Consider the following 21171-nt stretch of genomic DNA (forward strand, 5'->3'; position numbering starts at 1 on the left):
AATTAATAATTAAATAAATGCAACCTATAGACATATCATTTTTTATAAATTAAGTATCATCCCTAAATACACGAATAACGAGATGAAGGAGCCAATTTGCGTTCAGGATGTTACAGCTGGCGCGTCATACCAGCGAGGAGGCCCGTGCCAACTTCGGGTCAATCGCCGGGCCTGGCCATCCCAAGCACCAGTCGGGCAATTCCTATGCCAATCGGGAGCAGGAACGTGACGGATCAGGAAACCTGTTCGTCCCCAAACTGGACCCACCCTCGGGCTTCTCCGACGCGTTTGAGCTAAGCGAGGCCGAGTGCGATTTCGATCGCGGCCACAACAGCCAACGAAACGTCCGTGACTTTGTAATCGCGGTGTAAATACGTGTAAAAGCCTCCGATGAGATATACGAGAACCCCGTCGTAAAATAAAAAAGAAAACGAAAAAAGACAGAAAAAAAGATGTAAGAGGAGAAAATCACGCGAAAATCTAAGTAAGCCGCGGTCCGTCGTTTCGTTAATTTTTATCGGCACCTCGCGTCCGGCCCCGTTCAAGTAACAAAATTCAACGTATACCTTCAGTTCTGCTCCTGATCGACAAGAACGCGTCGCCGAATGACGTCTCTCTGTCATCTCGACCACGTGGTCCGCGAGAGCCGCCATCGGCGAAGGGAATAAAATCAATCGAGATTATGTCTCTCGGATTAAGTATATAAGAGCGTTAATACGATTAGGCAAGCACACGCATACCCTATGGCAGATTGATTATAACGAAGTTAAGTTTAACAAGAGACAGAGAGAGTCTATATAAGCTGCCGTTTGATTCCGCTCGGTGGAACCTCCAAAGTTTTGGGCCGCTGAGCGGAATACATTGTTGTCTGTTCTATATCGTGGCAGGAATATATCGATACGGGCGATGTCGACGACAATTCGCAAAAAAAAAATAAAATGAAATAAAACCAGAAACTGCCACGTTTATTCCACTTCGTGTAATAATCCTAGTTAGTTAAAATGGCGGCGTAATCTGCATCCATCTCGGATTTCTTCCCTCCGGAAACAATCTGTACACGAATATTCGCCACTGATACACACATACACAGACACACACATATACACACGCTCCACAATGTCCTGCAGTAATTATTACAATAGCGAAAGTATGAAAACGCGAAAACGCGCGACGACTGTATAATTAGACTGTAAAATTCTAATGGTAACTGCCATCTTACTGTATACAAAAAACGACCAACGACTGTTGAAAAAAATTTACAATCGACCAAGATACCCTCGCGAATCTTTCTCCAGACTTTATCGAACAGTCTGGCGAAACTTGTACATGCATATCGAAGCGAGCAATACGCGACTTCCGAGCGTTTCCTTTGTCTTCCAGTCATTTACAATCCAATCGAGCAATTCATTCACCGCATAAAATGGAAAAAAAACGCACCTATCGATCTTCCACTTCTACGAAGAATGTAAGTGTGTTTGAAGCGAAGAGAGGAAGTTAATGTAATGCAATAAAGCCAGCTCGTTCGTCGTTGTCGTCAGTGTCGTTTCATCTTACTTACGAGAGACTGAGAAGCATCTTAGTAGGTTTACATGTGTCATTTATCGCGCGACACTCGCAGGCGTGTCTATGGTATAAATCTCACGCAAGAATCAAGAGAAAAAGATTATAATATTAATGGAAAGAGAACTGTCAAAGTCAGGTGTGTCGATAAGTGTCAAGCGTAAACCTAGCCTTAGTAGACGAGTTATCTCGCACGTAGCGTTAAACGTAACAACCGAAAACATAATGTCTGTAAACTGTCTATCACTACTGTACCCGCTGTACCTCGCTCAACACGAATCGTCCACGTCACATTCGCGACACCCCGGACCCTCTCCCGTCAGACGAAAGAAGAAACGAAGAGGAGGAGGAAGAAAACGTGTAACGATGCGCGATGCCAGCGTGCGTCGATTAACGATCGACGGACCCCGATGATGATGATGATGATGATGATGATGATGATGATGATGATGATGATGTCAAAAAAATTAGATTGAGTTACACAAGAAAAAAGAGAGAGAGAGAGAGAGTGCGTGTCATCACCGCGAACGCAGCCTCCGTGATACTATATGTTGCCATCGAATCAGTTTGACCGACGCTTCATCCCCCGTTGGTTGATTGGGTCATCGTTCACGCTCGGCCGGGTGAGGATGATTTTTCCAGTCAGCCGTCAAGTTGTTCGCGCTCACCCCCGTTATTTCCGGTTGCCGATTCATCCGGCGCGCGAGGTGGAGGAAAGCGAGAGGAGTCGCCCTGTTGATGATATATCGTCTATCTTTACGACACACGAAATGATTTATCACGAAATTCATACTATTGTGTTTTAGACGACTTTAGATTGTTTATATTCTATTTACTTTGTAAAATATACAACACTAATTCCATATTGGAAAATGTGCTTGTCTCTCGTATTTATTTACCTTCTGTGCGTATCTCTGAAATTGTTTCATTACAAGTCGAGTCCATTTTCTGCAGAAAATAAATTGATATAAAAGAACAAGATGACGAAGGATAATAGCTCTTTTAAATATGTTTCTCAAAATATTCTAGAAAAAATGCACGTTAAATATTTAATCAGATTCCATGGATTTAATTGATAATAATTCAATAATGATATAATTGATATTGCTCTTATGTAAAAATAAAAATAATTACTCGAAAGAGAAATTAAAACTCTCTTATCCATACCACGTAACATTATAAATAACATTATAAATTCTTATAATTATTTACGTTATATAAGATTGTTTCCATAAAGAGAACGCGCAATAAAATTGCTATCGCGTCTCATTATCTCATGTTTATTTTTTCATTTTGTAAGATTAAATTAAAATCATTAACCGTTACAAGGGACGATCGATTAGTCCTGGGAGCAGCCGCGCAATCCTCTCGATTCGCATTTCGCATGAGTATGCGTGTGTTTATGTGGAAAGATTCCATCTAGGCATGCGCGAGCTTCCTCTCCCTTCAGATACTATGAGCGGTGGTGTCTACGGCGGTGGTAAGTACGGCCGCGCTCTCCATAATTATTTCCCCGATTAAAAAGCGAACATGTTTACACCCATGACAATCCCGTGTAGTCACTCTCGATTGTTACGCTAGACGAGGTAGGCGCTATCATCTTCGACGTCGGACACCAGAGCCTCCGCGTGGGATATGGCGGCGAGGACACGCCGAAGGCCGAGATCCCGACGACCCTCGGGGTGTGGGAGGAACCCGCGGATCCCGGCGGGATCGACTGCAACAATGTCACCAGGAAGCACTACAACATCGACGTCACAGCTATCCAAGTGCGAAAAAAGGGTGCGTTATTTTCGTACTTTATGTCATAACGAGATATAAACGCGAATTTATATTTTCTCCTCCTATATATGTATACCGGATGAGTTACTAGAAATTGCTACGCTCCTGAAATAAGTGTTTTGTTGACGAATATGTTTTAGAAAATATTTGATTTCGAGAAGAACCCTCTGTGATCAGCTTGATTTCGTTTCAGCAAACAAAACGCTCGAGGGATTTTATTTCTGTTCTTTTAAATAAAATTATGTTTTTTCCTACATAAATTGATTTTTCTTATCATTCTATATTATACTCAAATAATTAGTTAAATTGATTGATATTTAAAAATATTGAATTTAAAAAATATTGTATATTTATAAAATTTATTTATAAAATTTGTATATTTAAAAAAAGATATGCAATTGCTCCTTGCAGATGCAATGTTGCACTTATATCAAGTTTAATCAATTTTATTAAGTATTTTCTGAAAATGTATGTTCTAACAAAATAATGAATAAAATTGATAAGATATTTTATAGTTTATGTCATAAAGTATCAAAATAAGTAGAAAAAGTATTTTTAGAAATTTTTTGCTTATTCTATCTCAATAATTTCACATTCATCATAATAAAGAGAATCGATTTATTTACAGCAATATAATTCTATTTAAAAAAGTAGCTTCAGAAACATCTCCATTTAGAATAAAATCCTGCTGATCATAAAATCCCTATCGAAGTTAAGCAATTTTTATTTGAAATATTTTTTTATAAAACACAATTTTTTTATTATAATGTGTCAGCTGATAATGATATAATAATCTATAATTTAAAATATATAACAATATTATTTTCAACAAATTTTTAATATTCCTTAATATTCCTAGCTTAATATTAAATTATTCAGTAATATTGAAATGTATCTGATCTCTTTAGATATGGAGATAGTGAGTTTAATGAAAGACGGCATGATTGAAGACTGGGACATGTTTGAACGACTCACGGAATACACGTACAAGCAACGACTACATGCCTTAGCCGAACATCATCCGATCTTGATGACCGAGTGTCCATGGAACACCAGACTGAAGCGTGAGAAGTTGCTGGAGCTGATGTTCGAGAAATTCAACGTGCCGGCCATGTACATCTGCAAGAACGCTGTACTAGCTGCATACGCTAACGGCAGATCCACGGCGATGGTCGTGGATAGCGGTGCCACACATACCAGCGCGGTACCGGTTCATGACGGTTACGTTATCACCCAAGGAATTGTCAAAAGTCCATTAGGCGGCGACTTTATCACCATGCAATGTAGACAATTCTTCGAGGAGAAGGACATCGAATTGTTACCGGCTTGTCTCGTCGCTAGCAAAGGTAAATACCTGACGAATCATAGAGTGAAACGAATCATGTAGTTGTAAAAAATTTAATTAGTTAATAGAACTTGTAAGAGATTGTGAAAAGATGATGCAATATTGCAAATGATGTGCAAAAACTTTCACCATTTGCATTATTTAGATTTCATATATCCAAAGGATTACAATAGCTATACTTGACATTTTTAATCGATTTTCTTGATAATTGAGTTTAGAAAAGAATTTTGATTATGCAAATTTTTACTTATAAATTCATACGTTTCTTTTAGACGTAGTGCGAGAGAGAGACCCACCACGTTGGACGAGACGAGCCGGACCTCAACCGACGTCTTCCTGGCTAAGTTACATGGTTCGAGAGGTGCTGCAGGACTTTCAAATGAACTGTCTGCAAGTATCGGACAGTCCATACGACGAGGACGTGGCGAATACTCTGCCCATGAAGCATTTTGAATTTCCGACCGGATACAACGATGATTTCGGATCCGTGAGGCTTATGATACCCGAGGCCCTTTTCGATCCCAGCAATGTTAAGGGCGTGGGTGCGAGTATCTTGGGAGTCGGTCCTCTCGTCACCACCAGTGTCGGGATGTGCGACATGGACATCAGACCAGTATGTACTCTCAAATTTATATCGTACAAAATATCCTGCTTCGGTCAAATTAAATCCTTGTAAGACCTATAGTCTAGTTTATGACTATAGGTCTTACCTCTTTTATGATAGAGAAAAAATTGTCGATTAATATTATTTTACAAGAAAATGTCCATGTTATAGAGCTTGTATGGCAGCGTAGTTGTGACCGGTGGCAACTCGTGTCTTCAGGGTTTTAGCGAGAGATTGAATCGAGATTTGGCCAGCAAGACCCCACCGGTAAGCTTGCTTCTCGTAACCTTAATGCTTATTATATTGTCGAGTTTTAATTTCAAATTTTCTTTACAATTATTCGACTTTGATTCGCAGAGTATGAGACTGAAAATAATTAGCGCGAACAGCTCGAGCGAGCGTCGTTATGGTGCCTGGATCGGCGGTTCGATCCTCAGCTCTTTGGGCTCGTTCCAGCAAATGTGGTTGTCACGTCAAGAGTACGAAGAATCAGGCAAGCTCATTTTAGAAAGATGCGCATAATTCAGTAAAGGAGAAACTAACGAATCTTGACATAAGAGCTCAAATTTTTCAAATTAATTATTTTTTACTTCGAATCTGTTCGAATATATTTGAACAAAAAATTCGTACATGTCATTTAGATGTTAGCAGTATTATTGTTTTTATATTAGTTTTATTTGGATAATTACTAGATATTGATACTTAATACGATAAAATTAATATATCAGAAATATATTAATTTTATTTTATTACGTATATAATAACATATGACGAAGACAAATTTCACAATTTTTAATTCAATCAGATACAGATCAAATAAATCTTATTTTAAAAGCTTTACGTAACGATCGACGTAATGGCGGCGTTGTAACGTAAGCCGTCCTCGTGAGCAACTATCAAATGCATGTTGAAGCGCCTAAGAATTTAAGGGTTCTACAAAAAAACATAAATAATATGCGGAGAATTTTTCCCGTGGGATAATTTTTTACGTAAAAATTTTTTATAGAATGCATTTCGGAGCAATTCTTACGATTACAGAGAAAGTGCGATTAATCGGAAACACTTTGTGTAAGAGCAATGTTTAATCGACAACTCGCTTTTAGACGCCTTTAGTGTTAGATAGGGAAGTATAAATATGAAAAACGTGCGCGGCTTATAAGGATACAGTTCCTAATTGCTCCAAGAATCTTCCATGTATATCATATATTTTAAAAGAGGACGATCGGACTTTTCCCGTCAAAGTCATCTCGCAAACATAAATGGATGTACGCGATGTGGACTATTTTGTAGTAGATCGTAATTAGACATATTTATTTATTTCATTGTGAGAGTAAAATACTCGCTTTACAACGAGACAATAGTAACATCTGTTATCCTAGATATTTTCAGTCTAAGTTATCCTAAAAAAAGGCGACATTATCATAACTTAGTTAGTAAACGTAATATTTCTAGCATCACGTAATCGCTATTTATATCCTATTAAATATAAAAATTGATATTAAGATAACGATAATATAATATTAAGGGGGTGGATTAGGTAGGTATTTTGATATGAAAAGAAAAAATATTGCTTGAATTGAGAAATGACTAAAGAACGCTTATAAATGCATGATAACAATGTATTTCGAGGAGGCAACTCAAAATTTCATGTATAGCAATCGAAATTTTAGTTCTCAAGTCGTTCAAAATTTTTAAAAGTTTACGTATTTTTTAAAATTATTTTTATAATGTAAAATCTATCTTATCTATTTTAATCTTTATTTATATTTTTGCATAATGTAAATAAAATATTAACAATATGTCGCACATATTATTATTAGGATTATTTAAAAAATTACAGCTTCATAAAATGCAAAAATATTGAACTGTTGCTTTCTCGAATTGTATCAATTTTACTAATATCTACGTAAAAATTAGATTATTCAATTACAACTTTTTAATCAAAATGTGTAGAATACAAACAATATATCAAACAATAGAAACGTGATAGTTTTAACTAGTAATCGTTATATTTAATGGCGATTCAATGGAAACGACATAATGCGTTATTATACAATTTATAATTTAATGAAGTCAATTCATTATTGTATAGTATGTGTTTTAACACTATGAGATAGTGTATTTCTTTTCGAATGAAATTGATACTGATATATAATCTTAAAATATGCACGAGAGAAATTTTTCGTATCGTTGCCGAAATATTATGATGTAAAAAATAAAAAAATCTTAAGTTTTAATAGCTTCCAAATTTATTTATGTATCAAAAAAAACAAATCACAATAATCAAAGAAAAACAAAAGATTTAGATATATTATCATGAAAAAATAGCAATGCAGAACAATTTAAAATTTAGACAAGTATAGTAAAAAATAAATAGATTACTACAGTACAATGTGTAGAGAACTGAATATATGTTATTTCGAAAAAATTTTCTTTTAACAAAATTTCTTTTTGCAAAAAAAAGAAATGCAGACAGTATTCCTAATATCACGTGTTTCAAGCTTGTCACGTGCTATGTCACCATATAATGTATTATAATATGAGCATGTCGTGCAATATATGCCCTGTTCCTAGTCCCTGTCCCTGTCTTTTAAGCATTTGTATGAAATAAAATTCGGAGATGTTTGTAATCAAAACTACTTGTGTTATATGAATCAAAAATCATGAATGAATCTAAGGAATCTAAGCTACACGATCGTGGTTTTAGAAATTTCTTTTAGAAAATCTAGAAAAAGAGATAATACTGCTTTTATAAATATTTATAAAATATTTAAATTTAATATTAATTAACATTTTAATTTTTTTACAAAAACGACGATGAGAAAATTCATGCATCCTGGGATATTTTCCTTTCTAAAACTAGTTTTCAAAATTTCGCAGACTTTGTGAACGCTCGCATTATAAAGTCGTCAAACCTATACTTCTTGTGATTCGAAAAATTAATCACATGATGATTTCATCTACATTCAATTACTAAATGCTTATAAGATACGATTCGTATCTTTGGCGCAGTAAATACCAACTTATCGCATCAAGGAACTTTCAAAAGCAAAAGTTTCCGCATGCAAGAACTTTGTTATTACTTCGTGATGCACGAAAAAAAATATTCGCGATATTTTTAACTACCTAATCTTTTCGGCTGTGGCAATTTGCAAATGGCATTGTGGACTGGCATGGATAGCCAACCGGCTAACGCGATTCCGATCGCGTCCGACATCGTCGCGATCTCCAAAGAGGTCTCACGGTCCGCTTTTGGAATCTACGACAAAATTAAGTTTACACAATAGTAAAAAATTAATTACCAGATAGAGAATGTGATAAGATATTTTTCATTCCCTTAAAATGTAAAATTTTCTCTCTAGAAATATTCGACAGACTTAACTTTTATATTTTTAATCTTACATTATTGGTATAATTTAATTTAATTTTTTTTTACGATAGCCTTATTACCTCAGTCGATATCCGGAAGAAAGTATTCACGTACGCTCCGCCACCAAGTAGGCCTTCCCACAATACAAGGGCGAAAACGATCCATATATTTGGTATATAATAGAAAAGAGTCTCAAAGAGGAGAATTATGACATTAATGAGCTGAAAGGAATAATCAATTTTTAAATGAATTTCACGAAGATTCGACGTATAATTCGTATTTTTGTTCTTGAATATATAATTACCTGAAACACGGACATGATCCATATTTTGTTAATCGTAATTATATTTACCGATGATCTCGATATAAATACACCTATCTGATAATCTACTTGAAGCCATCTGTATTGTTCGTGTTGTGTCAACCAAATGTTATCGAATTCGACGAGTTCGTACTGTAAAATATCGCTTATTTTAGGAAAAACAGGGATTGATTGACACGGATTTTTCTTTATAATTTTTAAATTAATCTATGAATATGGTAGATACTATAAAAAATCATTTTTTAAAAGCTATATGCTTCTATTGTATTATTTTTTTCTAAAAAATTATAATTTGTTTTCTCATATTAATAGAAAATATCAAAAGACGACAATTATAACAATCAACGAATATGGAGCAGAGTCTTACGATATCTGGAATAAGTTGTAATAGATAAAATCTTTTTTAAAGATAGTAAATGAAAAAAATCTACTTTGCATCGATCGTTTAAAATTAATTATTGCATAATGAATTATAAAATGATGTCTAATGAACAATTATTTCATAATATTGCTAAACGATGTAAACGATGTTCTTTTACATAAATATCTCTTCTTTAAAATAAAAAAGAAATTTATTTATCTTATCCTTTTAACAACAATCCTTACAAGATATAACATTAACAAAAAGAAGAGATATTTGTAATATAAGTGGATTTAATTGAAACAATCAAATACGTTATTCTATCGGTTGATAAAAATATACTAAAAATCAGTCGATAAAAGTATACCAGGCCTTGATTGATGAAATATTCGAAAAGGTAAACCAGTCCGAGAGGTATCATGTACTTTAGCAAGCCAGGTATCAACTTGAACTTGTCCTTGATGCTTTTTTCGGGGACCTTGATGATCTGTTCTTGACTCTCGACACCGTTGATTGATATTTTGGTATGCACCGGATGTTTGAGGACACACCAGAATGTGATCGCTTGCAAAAGTGGCACAATTAACATGACCAACAATGTGTTCTCGACAGACAATACAGTAGCGAGACTAGCGTAAGATAAAGCACCGATCACTCCGGCGCCACCTGTTCCCGATGACCATGTCGAGATCACCTGTCTGCAAGAAAATTTAATTAGTACATTTTAAATTAATCAGATGGCTAAGAAATCGAGAAAAATGAAGGATAAAATTAATATTAAAAAATTAAAAAGAAAATGGCATAAGAGCCAACGCGCGGTAGTTGGAGCGCAGAGAAACAACAACACTTCTTTCTTTTTTCAGTATTAGTTTATTAAAAAACACATTATAATAACAAAAAACGTACGTTTTGGATCATCTTTTGATCCTTCTTCAGCGCAATGTTAACAATATATGTTACAGATAGTGACGCGTTACATTAAACGAATTTGTTCTCGACGCGTAGGTGACGCTAAATTGCGTCCCGCGGAGTAGACTATTGGAAGCGCTCTGCTTCCAATAGTCAATTAAATATACTATAGTTATGCTATGCGACGTCACAGCAGATCTAACAAATCGAGTAAAAATAATAAAATAAATACCGAAAGATATTACACGTGAATAAGCTTTTTTGCTTAAATTAATAGTTAGAAGCATGGCTCACCAGATTCCGCGCTTTTTATAATTAATAATATAGTATACTGCTGTGCGCTTCATGTCGGTTCGAGATTCAATGACGAACTGTATAAATATGTCCTCGGTTGTTAGGACGTAAACATGGACTCAACCAAGGACATGCGCAGTTGACTCAACGATAACAAACATACCAACGCGTGAACGAACGCCTCATATTTTCGATAAATTATCGATTATCGTCGCAAATGTATGATGCAAGCCCTCTGTATCACTCTGCAAGTTCAAGCTATTTTTTTGGCGCTTGATAAACAACATTTCAGAGACAAGCCTTTTGCCCAACGAGGACTCCCTGTCCAAAATCTCAGATTCTTCCCAATTAAAATCATGACCGAATTCCAGTCTGTGATTAGTTATAACCGAAGGTTGTGACGTATTTCGTCGAATATGATTTCGGTGTTCAGAAATTCGTTTTTTTAACTGTCTGCCAGTTTGGCCGACATATGACGCATCGCAATCATTGCACGAGACTTTATACACTACATTGTTACACGAATCAGCAAAAAAGCTTATTCACGTGTAATATCTTTCGATATTTATTTTATTATTTTTACTTGATTTGTTAGATCTGCTGTGACGTCGCATAGCATAACTATAGTATATTTAATTGACTATTGGAAGCAGAGCGCTTACTAGACCTCCGCGGGACGCAATTTAGCGTCACCTACGCGTCGAGAACAAATTCGTTTAATGTAACGCGTCACTATCTGTAACATATATTGTTAACATTGCGCTGAAGAAGGATCAAAAGATGATCCGAAACGTACGTTTTTTGTTATTATAATGTGTTTTTTAATAAACTAATACTGAAAAAAGAAAGAAGTGTTGTTGCTTCTCTGCGTTCCAACTACCGCGCGTTGGCTCTTATGCCATTTTCTTTTTAATTTTTTGATTACTTGAGCCAAATCTCTAATTATTAAAATTAATATTATATTGAATTAACATTATATTTACACAATATAATTTTTTCAAATTTTCAATATTAAATTATTTGATATTGTGTGTAAATTTATATATATATATATATATATATACATATTATAATAAATAAATATATATAATTATGATAATAAGATTAATTCTAATTGTTCAATAGATTAGTTCTAAAAAATTGTAAGATTAATATTTTTTCTTTTCTTATCTTTACAAGAAAATTATTAGTGATTACTTATTATTAATAATGTTATTTTTTATATTATTCACACTGGGATTAGATAAATCTACGAAGTGTCTGGACAACAAAATTTTACACTCACTAATCTTTCGTCTTAATTTTCCTACATAGCAGTCGCTCACGATATGACAGTTTATTACATTTTCATATACACATTAAGAGATCTTAAAGACCGATTTACATTATCTTATCACTTTCTGGCACAACTGTCTAAATACTGCGTTTTTTAGTACCACGGAAATCTACCCATCATCATAGCAGATGACAATCTCTCAAACACGTTGCTTCAGAATTTTAAATGTCTTACAAGAGATAATTTAGACCTTAGATCTTAGACTTTAGACCTCAGATTTTATATATATTCAAAATCTGAACTTAACGCTTTTCATTTTTCATATCTTTCTTTTTCCCAAAAAGTAAAAATTAACATAATAAAAAAAATTAACATAATATTTTAAAATTGTCTAAAAAAACTTATATTTTTTTAATAGAGTGATATAAAGCTCGGAATCATATTCAGTGTTAAAAAAGCTGCAAAAAGTAGTACTATTACTATTAGTATTTTTTTTATTGAATTTTCTGTAATCAATTTCCGATATATAGAATAACAAATATAATAAACCAAAGACATGCATCATTGCAAAATAATAGCGAGTGATTTGCATACTTACTTGGAGAACTGATTACTGTATCCGAGCAAGGTAGCTTCACCCAAGCCGGAGGAAAGCGATGTTATGACGACACCCAAAAGAGCTAACCATTCAACAGTACTCAACGACACCATGACAAATCCTGCAGCGGAAAATAACACACAGGTAGCCAGTCGAGCACTGTAATTAACGAGTCGATTAGATGATTAGCATTTCAACTGATGATTAGGACCTTGTCGCTTGAACAATCACGGAAATGTCTTATATGATGTTCCAAGTTTCTTGTTGGTCCAAGAAGAGATAGAAACGAAAATGATTGAATTATGTTTAGATTAATATTGGATTTAATAATAATTTTTCTTTAAATCGTATATAGATTTATATTTTTTTTGTTTACATCATATAATCGATATATATGTAATAAAAAATAAAATTATTATTAATATATCTAATAAATTATGAAAATATTGAAATATTATTGCAGCTAATAAAATCATATATTACTAGAAATTATAGTTAAGTATTATATTATATACAAATATAAAATGTATAAGAAATAAAAACGCATTAATTCTTACTACAATATCTTGCTACATAATCATGATATAATTGTTACAATTTTTCACCGCTTTTAATATTATTTACATTTTATTTTAGGATACTATTATGAAGAATGCATATGTAATCTTTGAAAGAGCATCTTATCGTTACGATGCAAATTAATCTCGGAACATTATCTTTATTCATCAAATTATAATCTCGCCAATTATCACATTATTGCACGAAGCATGCAGGCCAATGGAATCTTTGCAAACGTATGCATGTATACATATATGTGTCTTATCTTCAGATAAGAATTTGGTCTAATTTTTAAAAAGTATTAAGATTTGAATATTTATGTGAATGGAAAATTATGTAATATAAGAAAATCGCGCGTAGGATCCAAAGTAGAATAAATTTTTATAAAACAAAAATAAGTTACGCTTTCGTTATCCTTGTTCCAATCAATCACTAATAAAAATAAAACCTATATTTTGCGCGAATTATTCATCTGCAATGTTCACTTTGTGGCGGCTAAAATAAAAGAGAGAAACATATTTGTAAATACTCACTGCACTAGAAACGGCAGAAACGGTGCCATCATCTTAATTGCCAATGATGGCAGAATATCTGCCAATAGTATGGCGCCGGTCGAAACTGTGTTACACTTGCGAATTCCTGTCATATTTGTGCCATTTGTATTTAACGTAGAATTATCCTAGAAAAAAAAACAGAGAACATTAACAATTCAGTCGCAGATAATCCTGTTCAAAATAAAAAATTCTCTTCCATGTCAAAATTTAATAGCGACATGTTTTACAAATCTCACACATTTTTTCTTTTTTTTTAATATGTTTCTTTTTTATAATATTTAATGTATTTAAAAATCTCTTTTCATTAACTTAATTATTTTTTAGCGCTTTATTTTATTTTATATATAAGAAAAGTTTCCATATAATTATATTATTTCTCAATAAATAGTGTACAATATATGCTGAAATATTCTGTCATTTTGCAAATATTTCGATCGTCCTAAATTAATTCTGATTGTAATTTATGTATCAATCAGACACATTAAAATAACGAATTGTTTGCACAATAATATTCTCATGCTACTGAATTGTTTCTTCTCACTTGATGAGAGGTCGAATGATACTAATAATAAATCGCGACAATTTTTTTCGTATATAAGGTCAATGAATAATTGACATGAAATGTATCGTCACGTGTTATCTTTAACGCGTGAATGTTTATAAGCTGATTTGTGACATAGATTCCTATAATCAGTTTAAAAGGCATTTTATTCTCTAATGTCATTCTAATATCGTCATTAGAAAATTTTCCGGATACTTATTTAATTGCTAATCAAATTAATATCTTAAGTCAACAAAGACTTAATCGATATACGTGAAAGTTAGAAGCACATCAATTGGCATTTTAATTCACACTAGGAAACCATCAATTGACATTTAAATTGACACATCAATTATCTATCATATCTGTATCAATTTAGTTACTTTTGCACAACTGCTTGAAATTTATTCCAACTAAATCCTTCCTATTTAAAATGTTTCCTATTTAATTTTAAATTAATATTACGGTTTATTAATCGTCACAAAAATATATAAAATGTACTATTTCAAAACAAGAAAAAAAAACAATAACTTTTTGAATATATTTACAATAGTTAATATATTTGCATGCATCATATTGTCAAATTTGGATTAGCAATTTTGTAATCTATCGATGAATAAATTTAATTGATAATAGTTGAAAATAGTTTTCGTAGATCTTATTAATATATTTTCGGATATCATTTATCGCAGTTATCGGATAGATTTTTAAATTAAAAGATATAAAATGGTTCTAAAAGAAATGTGTATATTTATGCTTGATGTAATAAAATTATTAGTATAAAAGTTTATTTAAAAGGCTTTATGATTTATATATATTTATCGTAAGAATACTAATTGTATTAAATTTTTATTAAAATGATAGATGAGAATATTTCCAAAAGAAATGGAAAGGAAACTTTGAATTATAAAACCAAAAAATTACATTTCGAGAATTTATCACAAATAATTATTTTCTTATTAGCTTGTAAATAAATTATTATTTTCTTATTATTTTCTCATTAGCTTGTAAATAGCGATATATCACTTATCAGGCATATCATTCATATATGTATGTGTTGTTATCTCTCTCATGCCATATACCGAGGCAAATCTGATATTGTCAGTCAGACAAGCACTATTTTGTTATCTGAAACGGATAACAATATGGTTCATCCATGGATAACAATATGATTCACCCACGCAAAATAACCCTTAAGTCTCCGTTAACCTTTGTCCAACTTGTTTGAATTTCAAATAAAAATATTTCAAAACTTTTTCATAAGTCTTAAATCTACCGGAATTTAAAAGGATCGAATAACTTTCACTAATGCAATCAATCTAATTATTTCTTTTGGGAGTCATACTTCTCTTTATCTTTTTAATATAATTATTTCCTATATTAGACAAATACACGCAAAAGATTACATTCCAAAAGATATTTTAAAAAATTTCATTTTAATAATTTCATTTTAATAATTTAATTAAAAATATTTCTTCATTCAATCATTTTTTAATATTTTCTATTCTAATTCAATTATAGGATACAAAAAAGATTGATACAATGTAATTTTATTTCCGACATAATTTAATGTAAGTTTACGTTCAACATTTCCTCAATTTAACAATAAGCCTTAATTTATCTTATCTTCAGACAAGCAAGAAGTTTAAAGATCGCGAAGGACTATACCCACCTTGTCACTGAACTTGATATCAAGGATATCGTGTGCAGCGCTGAGCATCACGACGTAGCCATAATTGTTGCACAATCCCAAAATCCAGAAGGCCACTAGATTACGCCATTGTGTCTTCTTTGCAGTAGCCTCCTCAAAGATATTCTCGGCTACATGTAAGTTGCTCGGTTTGTCCTTATTCATCTTGGAAAGATCAATCTCGAAAAAAAAGAAATTATACTTTTCTCTTTCTTCTGTTGCTTTCTCTCTTATCTATTTTTTTCTCTATCTCTATATTCTCTCTTCTTGCTGTTCAACTAGCTGTTTATCCCTACCTCGAATCTAAACGAAGCATGTGCTATGTTATAGGTTGAACTTGGCCTGTCTTTCTCTCTCCTTTTCTTCTATAAATCTGACTCTTTCTTATTTTCTCGTTTTTTATGTCCTTTATTTTCCTTGAAAATATCACTTCGCATTCTGTTTCTCCCATACGGCTGCAATCACGCAGCTGCTTCTCCGTTTTGAGCACTTCTACAATGGATTTAACAGTGTTCGAGAAACTTCTACGATCGTTGAAAGCTAAAAATTAAGAGACAAGAGAATAATTGCTACGTTTAACAGCAACAATGGGTCTCGTTTTCAACTTGATTGAAAAATGATTGACGTTGACTTGTCATTGCAAGCAATAAATCATTCGCGAAAATAAAATTACGCATCAAATTCAATGCTTTTTTTTGTTGTAAGAAAAGAATAATTAAAAATGTATCAAGTCTGCATATAACGTTCTTGCAAATCTCTTTTACTAGGTTTATGTGTGATAAATTATATAAAATCTTAAAGATCACAGTCTGTTATTGTTTCGTTTGTCATGAAAAAGAGAGTAATTTCACAATTAAAAAGTATCTCGATTGATCTTATAGTGATGAATCTTTTAATAACTTTTTGTAATCGTCAGTAATTAATCAAGATTACTAATGAAATAATTCATATTACGCACATAGCAGCAAATTCAATGATTTTCTTTTCTCGTAAATAAAGAAAATACTCTATTTATATATTTACTCTCTTTGATTTCTTCAATGATATTCTTCGATTTTTTCTCTATTATATATATATTAGTAAATCTCTCCTCTCATTATTTATAGTTGTCGATAAATTTCAATGAAAACATATTCTCGTAACTATCTCTAGATATTAAATCAATTTAATTTTTTTTTGCAATTTTAGAATCACTCGACTTGACTGAAAATTTGAGAAACAGATAATGATCAAAAATTACCTCGCCAATTAATTCAAATATTTCTTGTAAATAACTTCTTCATTCGTTTGCGTATTTCTGCGTGAGCGGATCCTTTGGACACCCAAACAGCACTGATGCGACTAGCGAGCTATTAATAAAAAGATCAGCATGAGCAAAATAATTAAAATTGCAAATTAGATAACAAATTATTAATAAATTGGCATTTTAACAAAATTGCTTCTAGTTTTGCGCGTTTAGCATATTTTTATATAATATATTATATATAATTCGAAAAAAATAAAAATAAAAATATACTATATATTTATATCTATTTTAATAATTAAAATTATAATAATTAGAAATTAATTCACATATTTATTATGTCGTATAAAAATATTATTTGCTAAGTTTGCATAAATTCTTATATTAAAATATTACAACAAGGTCATTTTCAACGATTATTTTTACATCTAGTACTATTAACCATCGAGTTAAATGCATTTTCTATATTTATTCAAAGTCAATGTTATCGCATAATTATATTACAAACTGATACTTTTAAAAGAGAGGATCCGCACAACACATGTGTTTTATTTGTTGAATTTTATGTTTTACATTGTTCTATTTAGTTTTCTTAATTTGAATGAGCACAAATAATGTACGTATAAATAAATAATGGGTCACTCATATTTTATGGAAATAAATATTTCTATATAACTAAAAATACTTCAAAATATATTCTTATTTACGCGTGAAATTTTTCACATGACCAAATTCCTTGTTTTAAGAAGCGACGTTTTGTTATACACTCCATTATAAAGTATCATAAATTGTATCATAAAACGTGAACGTGAATTGATAGAAATACATATATTTCTGCTGATATTTTTGCAAATGCTGGAATATACAAAATGAGAACGTTAGACTTCTTCAAAAAGATATCATTTATCAAAGATATTTTTGCTATAGACTTTTCGCGTTGTTTTGTCATATATATAAGTACATACAAGTATATATATAAGTACATTCGCTTTTTGAATAAAAATTCAAATTGAGCAAAAGAACTCGCGATGAAGAAATTATATTTTTTATCGGCATAGTTTTATATCGCAAATATTTTTTTATCTGTGTAACGCATGTGTAATGCGTGTTTCATATATATCGCTATGCAATTCTTATAATACAACATATACTACAAAATAAATTATTTAAAAAAATATTTTTTTAAATTTATTTTGCATTATTTAATTTAACTTGTTTAATACAAATAAAATGGCACGTGACAAGATACATTGATTTTAATATTGATTTGAAACAGAACTTTGCACGCAGTTCTTTTTGTCAACTTTAATTTAAATTTATCTGTATGTTAAAAAAGAGAATACAAAATTCATAGCGATGCTTATAATATTTTGTCATTACGAAATTACTTATAAGGTTATTGCATTTTTATTATTTACCGCTCTTATCTCTATATCGTGATATCCTTGATACCATGATAGTCTTCCTATTTGTTTTCGAAAGCGGTTTGCACAGGTGATTTCTGATATTCGATATCCATTCCGCGTTAGAAAACATTTTATCGCGACTCGCATCCGTCATAGATAATCAAATAGTTTAATGCAGCACCGACACTTTTTGACGTTACGTGTGAGGTGTGAGTGACACGCGACACACTGACATGATACCTTGAATAAACGAGTCGATTGCACTTGAACCATTTTCAACGATATTCAGTCAGTTATGTAGTTAGTTATTCAGTCATGCAATTATAGTGACACCAACGCACTAAGAAGAAAAATTATTTAACTGAATAAAACGTATCCAAATAAACGCATCCAAGCCAAATCAAGATTAAATTAAATCAATCACGTGATGAACGTAATAAACGTAATTTTTATGAAAATTTCTAATCTTCTCAGGATTAGTTCATGATTATCAATACAATAATGTATTGATAAAATTTATTGCTTGCATTACGTAAGTGGTTTTTTTTCTTTGTACGTATATTAATATTTGCTGCACGACGTTATTGAAAAACATTATGTTGCAATAATAAACGAGTCAAATTGCGTAATATTATAATCTTCCAATCGAAGGACACAACTATCAAAAATTAACTTGTCATTGTTTTTGCGAAATTTTAATAAGTTTTTTTTATAATTGCAGCTAAATTATTAATGTCTAAATATTCCTGAAAATATTTATATGTGCATATAATATAGTGTGCATATATAATAGTCTGATAACACAGAGAGTAACACAGATATTTTATCAATTAGAAATGGAATGACAAAAACATGTGTATAAAATCCACATTCTATTTTATTAAATTGACACTAAATGCAATTTCGTAAATTTTGTAAACCAATATCTAGTATTACAAATTTAGATCTGTTGAAATAAAAATTATGAATCAATTAAAAGGAATAATCTAATCCACAGCGACGATTTAAATAAAATAAATTGATAGAGAATGTGTAAAAATGATATAATCGAAAATGGAATTATTAAATTTTATAATAAATTTAAAATATAAAGTTATTAATAAATATATGAGAAATGCAAAGTAATTAAAAATAATTAATGCAAAATGTGAAGGAAAAATTTAAATTCTAAAGTGTATAGAATTAAATAATGTTTGCATGCGCGATGAAAATATTTGTTTTGCTCTTGCAGTTCTTGAATCAACACAAATACTTACATGAAATTCATCTCCGAGTTTTGAAGACTCTATTGAGAGATATATCACAAAGAATTTCTTATACAATAATAATTCTATCAAGGTTGTCACAAATGTAAATCACAGCATCATAAACGACATACGCGGCTTCAAACAGATGATTGCTAAATCTCCCAGAGCACCAGTTCGAGAAGAATATTTTTCACTTACAATCTGAAAGATTGCGAAACTATACATATATATACTTTTAAAATGTTCATGAAATTTAATTTTGTAGCAATGAGAATTGCAGTCAAGATTTGATAGCACAATCGATAAGCAAGGATAAGAGTAGCGATATCGTGGTTGCCACGACGAGTTCCACTTTCGGAATAAATTCTCGTCGAGAGAAAGAAATTATATATCGATGTAAGCGCGACCACTCGACGAGAATCGGCAATGATATCTCCTTCTCAACTTCTCTTGGACATGTTTAGAATGCTCGCAACAAGAACGGCCGCTTAAGTCGGCTTCCGACCACCGAGCTAGTTGGAACTGATAGGTTGAACATAATACAAGCAGAGAAAAAAAAGAAAAAAGATAAAAAGGAAACAAAATTTAATTTACTTGAGAAAATATTTTTGATAGATGATAGTGCAATAAAATATATTGGCAAGAAATTTAATTATTCAAAAATAACAAAATGCTAGAGAAGAGAGGAATTCTATTAATTTCTAGAAATTTTTTTTTCAATAAATATAAAAATATAAAATTAAATAAATTATTATATAATTAGTCAAAAATAAGAATAAACTAAAAAAATATCTTGTATAAAAAAAATAAAAATAAAAATAGAAATAATTACACATAAATACATATGTATATTTGCTGCATGATAAACAACTATATAGCATTACTATAAGTTAATCTGTATATGAAAAAACGTGACAAAAGATATGTGTGATGCATACATTATAATATTTATAAAAATTAATACGTGCACTGTATTTTTAAAATAATACTTCGAAAAAATGATTTTTATTTTTAAAAGTAATATTTATAAAATGTTAATTTCTAACTTATCTTTGGAAAATATTGATGTGAAATTTAAATATATTTGTAAAAGCAGATAAAAATTAATATTCCTAATATGAAAGTTATTATGAACATTATGCTAATTATATATTCATTTATAATATTTATTTTTACATTCAATATTACATTGCATGTATATTTCGATTAAATCGTGTTTAGATACTCTCACAGTAGGAGTTAAATTATATAGTTATTACTCTAGTTGATATTTTTCAAATATTATTATTTTAAATAGTATTATATGTTAAACTAGTTGTATGTGATTATACTAATTATAAATAACTAAAGCAAAACTTTTTCTGTATACATTTGCACTTTTAATTTTTATCTTATAGTAATTTGAGAGAAAAAAGGTACCGGAACAAAGTAATCGTATTTTCTAACGTTATCATTTGATAGTTTTTTATCTTCTTATGAGCAACATAAAATATTGGCCTCCATGTGAAGTT

At 31.2% G+C, this 21171-nt stretch overlaps 3 protein-coding genes and 1 long non-coding RNA gene across 11 annotated transcripts in view; 2 read left to right on the top strand and 2 right to left on the bottom strand.

The window, feature by feature from the left end:
• LOC145964605 (cell adhesion molecule Dscam2) overlaps positions 1-2433 on the top strand; it is a 216202-nt gene extending 213769 nt beyond the window's left edge. For 5 of the 6 annotated variants that reach the window (XM_083087568.1, XM_083087567.1, XM_083087569.1 and 2 more), the window contains one exon: positions 107-2433. In XM_083087568.1, the coding sequence (XP_082943694.1) occupies positions 107-371 (265 nt within the window). In that variant the 3' untranslated portion in view covers positions 372-2433. The remainder of the gene's footprint in view (positions 1-106) is intronic. The other variant, XM_083087571.1, reaches the window with a different exon arrangement.
• Positions 2434-2960: 527 nt separating this feature from the next.
• Positions 2961-7903, top strand: LOC145963736 (actin-like protein 6B). Its single transcript, XM_083085905.1, has 6 exons — positions 2961-3040; positions 3142-3342; positions 4251-4688; positions 4960-5300; positions 5463-5558; positions 5649-7903. Exons 1-6 carry the CDS (start codon positions 2986-2988, stop codon positions 5811-5813), a joined length of 1296 nt encoding a protein of 431 aa, XP_082942031.1. The 5' UTR covers positions 2961-2985; the 3' UTR covers positions 5814-7903.
• LOC145963739 (uncharacterized) lies at positions 4194-5692 on the bottom strand. Of its 2 annotated transcripts, none has more exons than XR_014436242.1 (3): positions 5398-5692; positions 4984-5335; positions 4194-4696 (listed from the first exon to the last, which is right to left on the bottom strand). It is a non-coding gene; the product is annotated as an uncharacterized LOC145963739 (long non-coding RNA). The 2 variants fall into 2 exon arrangements; XR_014436243.1 differs by having other exon boundaries at positions 4949-5335.
• Positions 6069-20029, bottom strand: Cln3 (CLN3 lysosomal/endosomal transmembrane protein, battenin). 2 transcript variants are annotated; one of them, XM_083085907.1, is made up of 11 exons: positions 19670-20029; positions 18426-18653; positions 17005-17113; positions 16061-16304; positions 15747-15944; positions 13513-13658; positions 12422-12580; positions 9712-10042; positions 8966-9115; positions 8742-8882; positions 6069-8550 (listed from the first exon to the last, which is right to left on the bottom strand). In XM_083085907.1, exons 5-11 carry the CDS (start codon positions 15927-15929, stop codon positions 8410-8412), a joined length of 1251 nt encoding a protein of 416 aa, XP_082942033.1. In that variant the 5' UTR covers positions 15930-15944; positions 16061-16304; positions 17005-17113; positions 18426-18653; positions 19670-20029; the 3' UTR covers positions 6069-8409. The 2 variants fall into 2 exon arrangements, with proteins under 2 accessions (XP_082942033.1, XP_082942032.1); XM_083085906.1 differs by lacking the exon at positions 18426-18653.
• Positions 20030-21171: the final 1142 nt, after the last annotated feature.

This window comes from Camponotus vicinus, unplaced genomic scaffold (genome assembly GCF_025532165.1).
Source record: "Camponotus vicinus isolate PSW18456_S1 unplaced genomic scaffold, iyCamVici1.0 SCAF_13, whole genome shotgun sequence".
NCBI lineage: Eukaryota > Metazoa > Arthropoda > Insecta > Hymenoptera > Formicidae > Camponotus > Camponotus vicinus.

Bases quoted from the DNA above. Each gene is read 5' to 3' on its own strand.
- LOC145963736 (XM_083085905.1), top strand. From the start codon at position 2,986: ATGCGCGAGCTTCCTCTCCCTTCAGATACTATGAGCGGTGGTGTCTAC. The intron at 3,041-3,141 runs GTAAGTACGGCC...TTGTTACGCTAG, and splicing joins CGGTGGTGTCTACGGCGGTG to ACGAGGTAGGCGCTATCATC. The intron at 5,301-5,462 runs GTATGTACTCTC...TCCATGTTATAG, and splicing joins GCGACATGGACATCAGACCA to AGCTTGTATGGCAGCGTAGT.
- Cln3 (XM_083085906.1), bottom strand. From the start codon at position 15,929: ATGAATAAGGACAAACCGAGCAACTTACATGTAGCCGAGAATATCTTT. The intron at 13,659-15,746 runs GTGGGTATAGTC...TTTTTTTTCTAG, and splicing joins ATATCAAGTTCAGTGACAAG to GATAATTCTACGTTAAATAC. The intron at 8,883-8,965 runs GTAATTATATAT...TATTCCTTTCAG, and splicing joins GGATCATGTCCGTGTTTCAG to CTCATTAATGTCATAATTCT.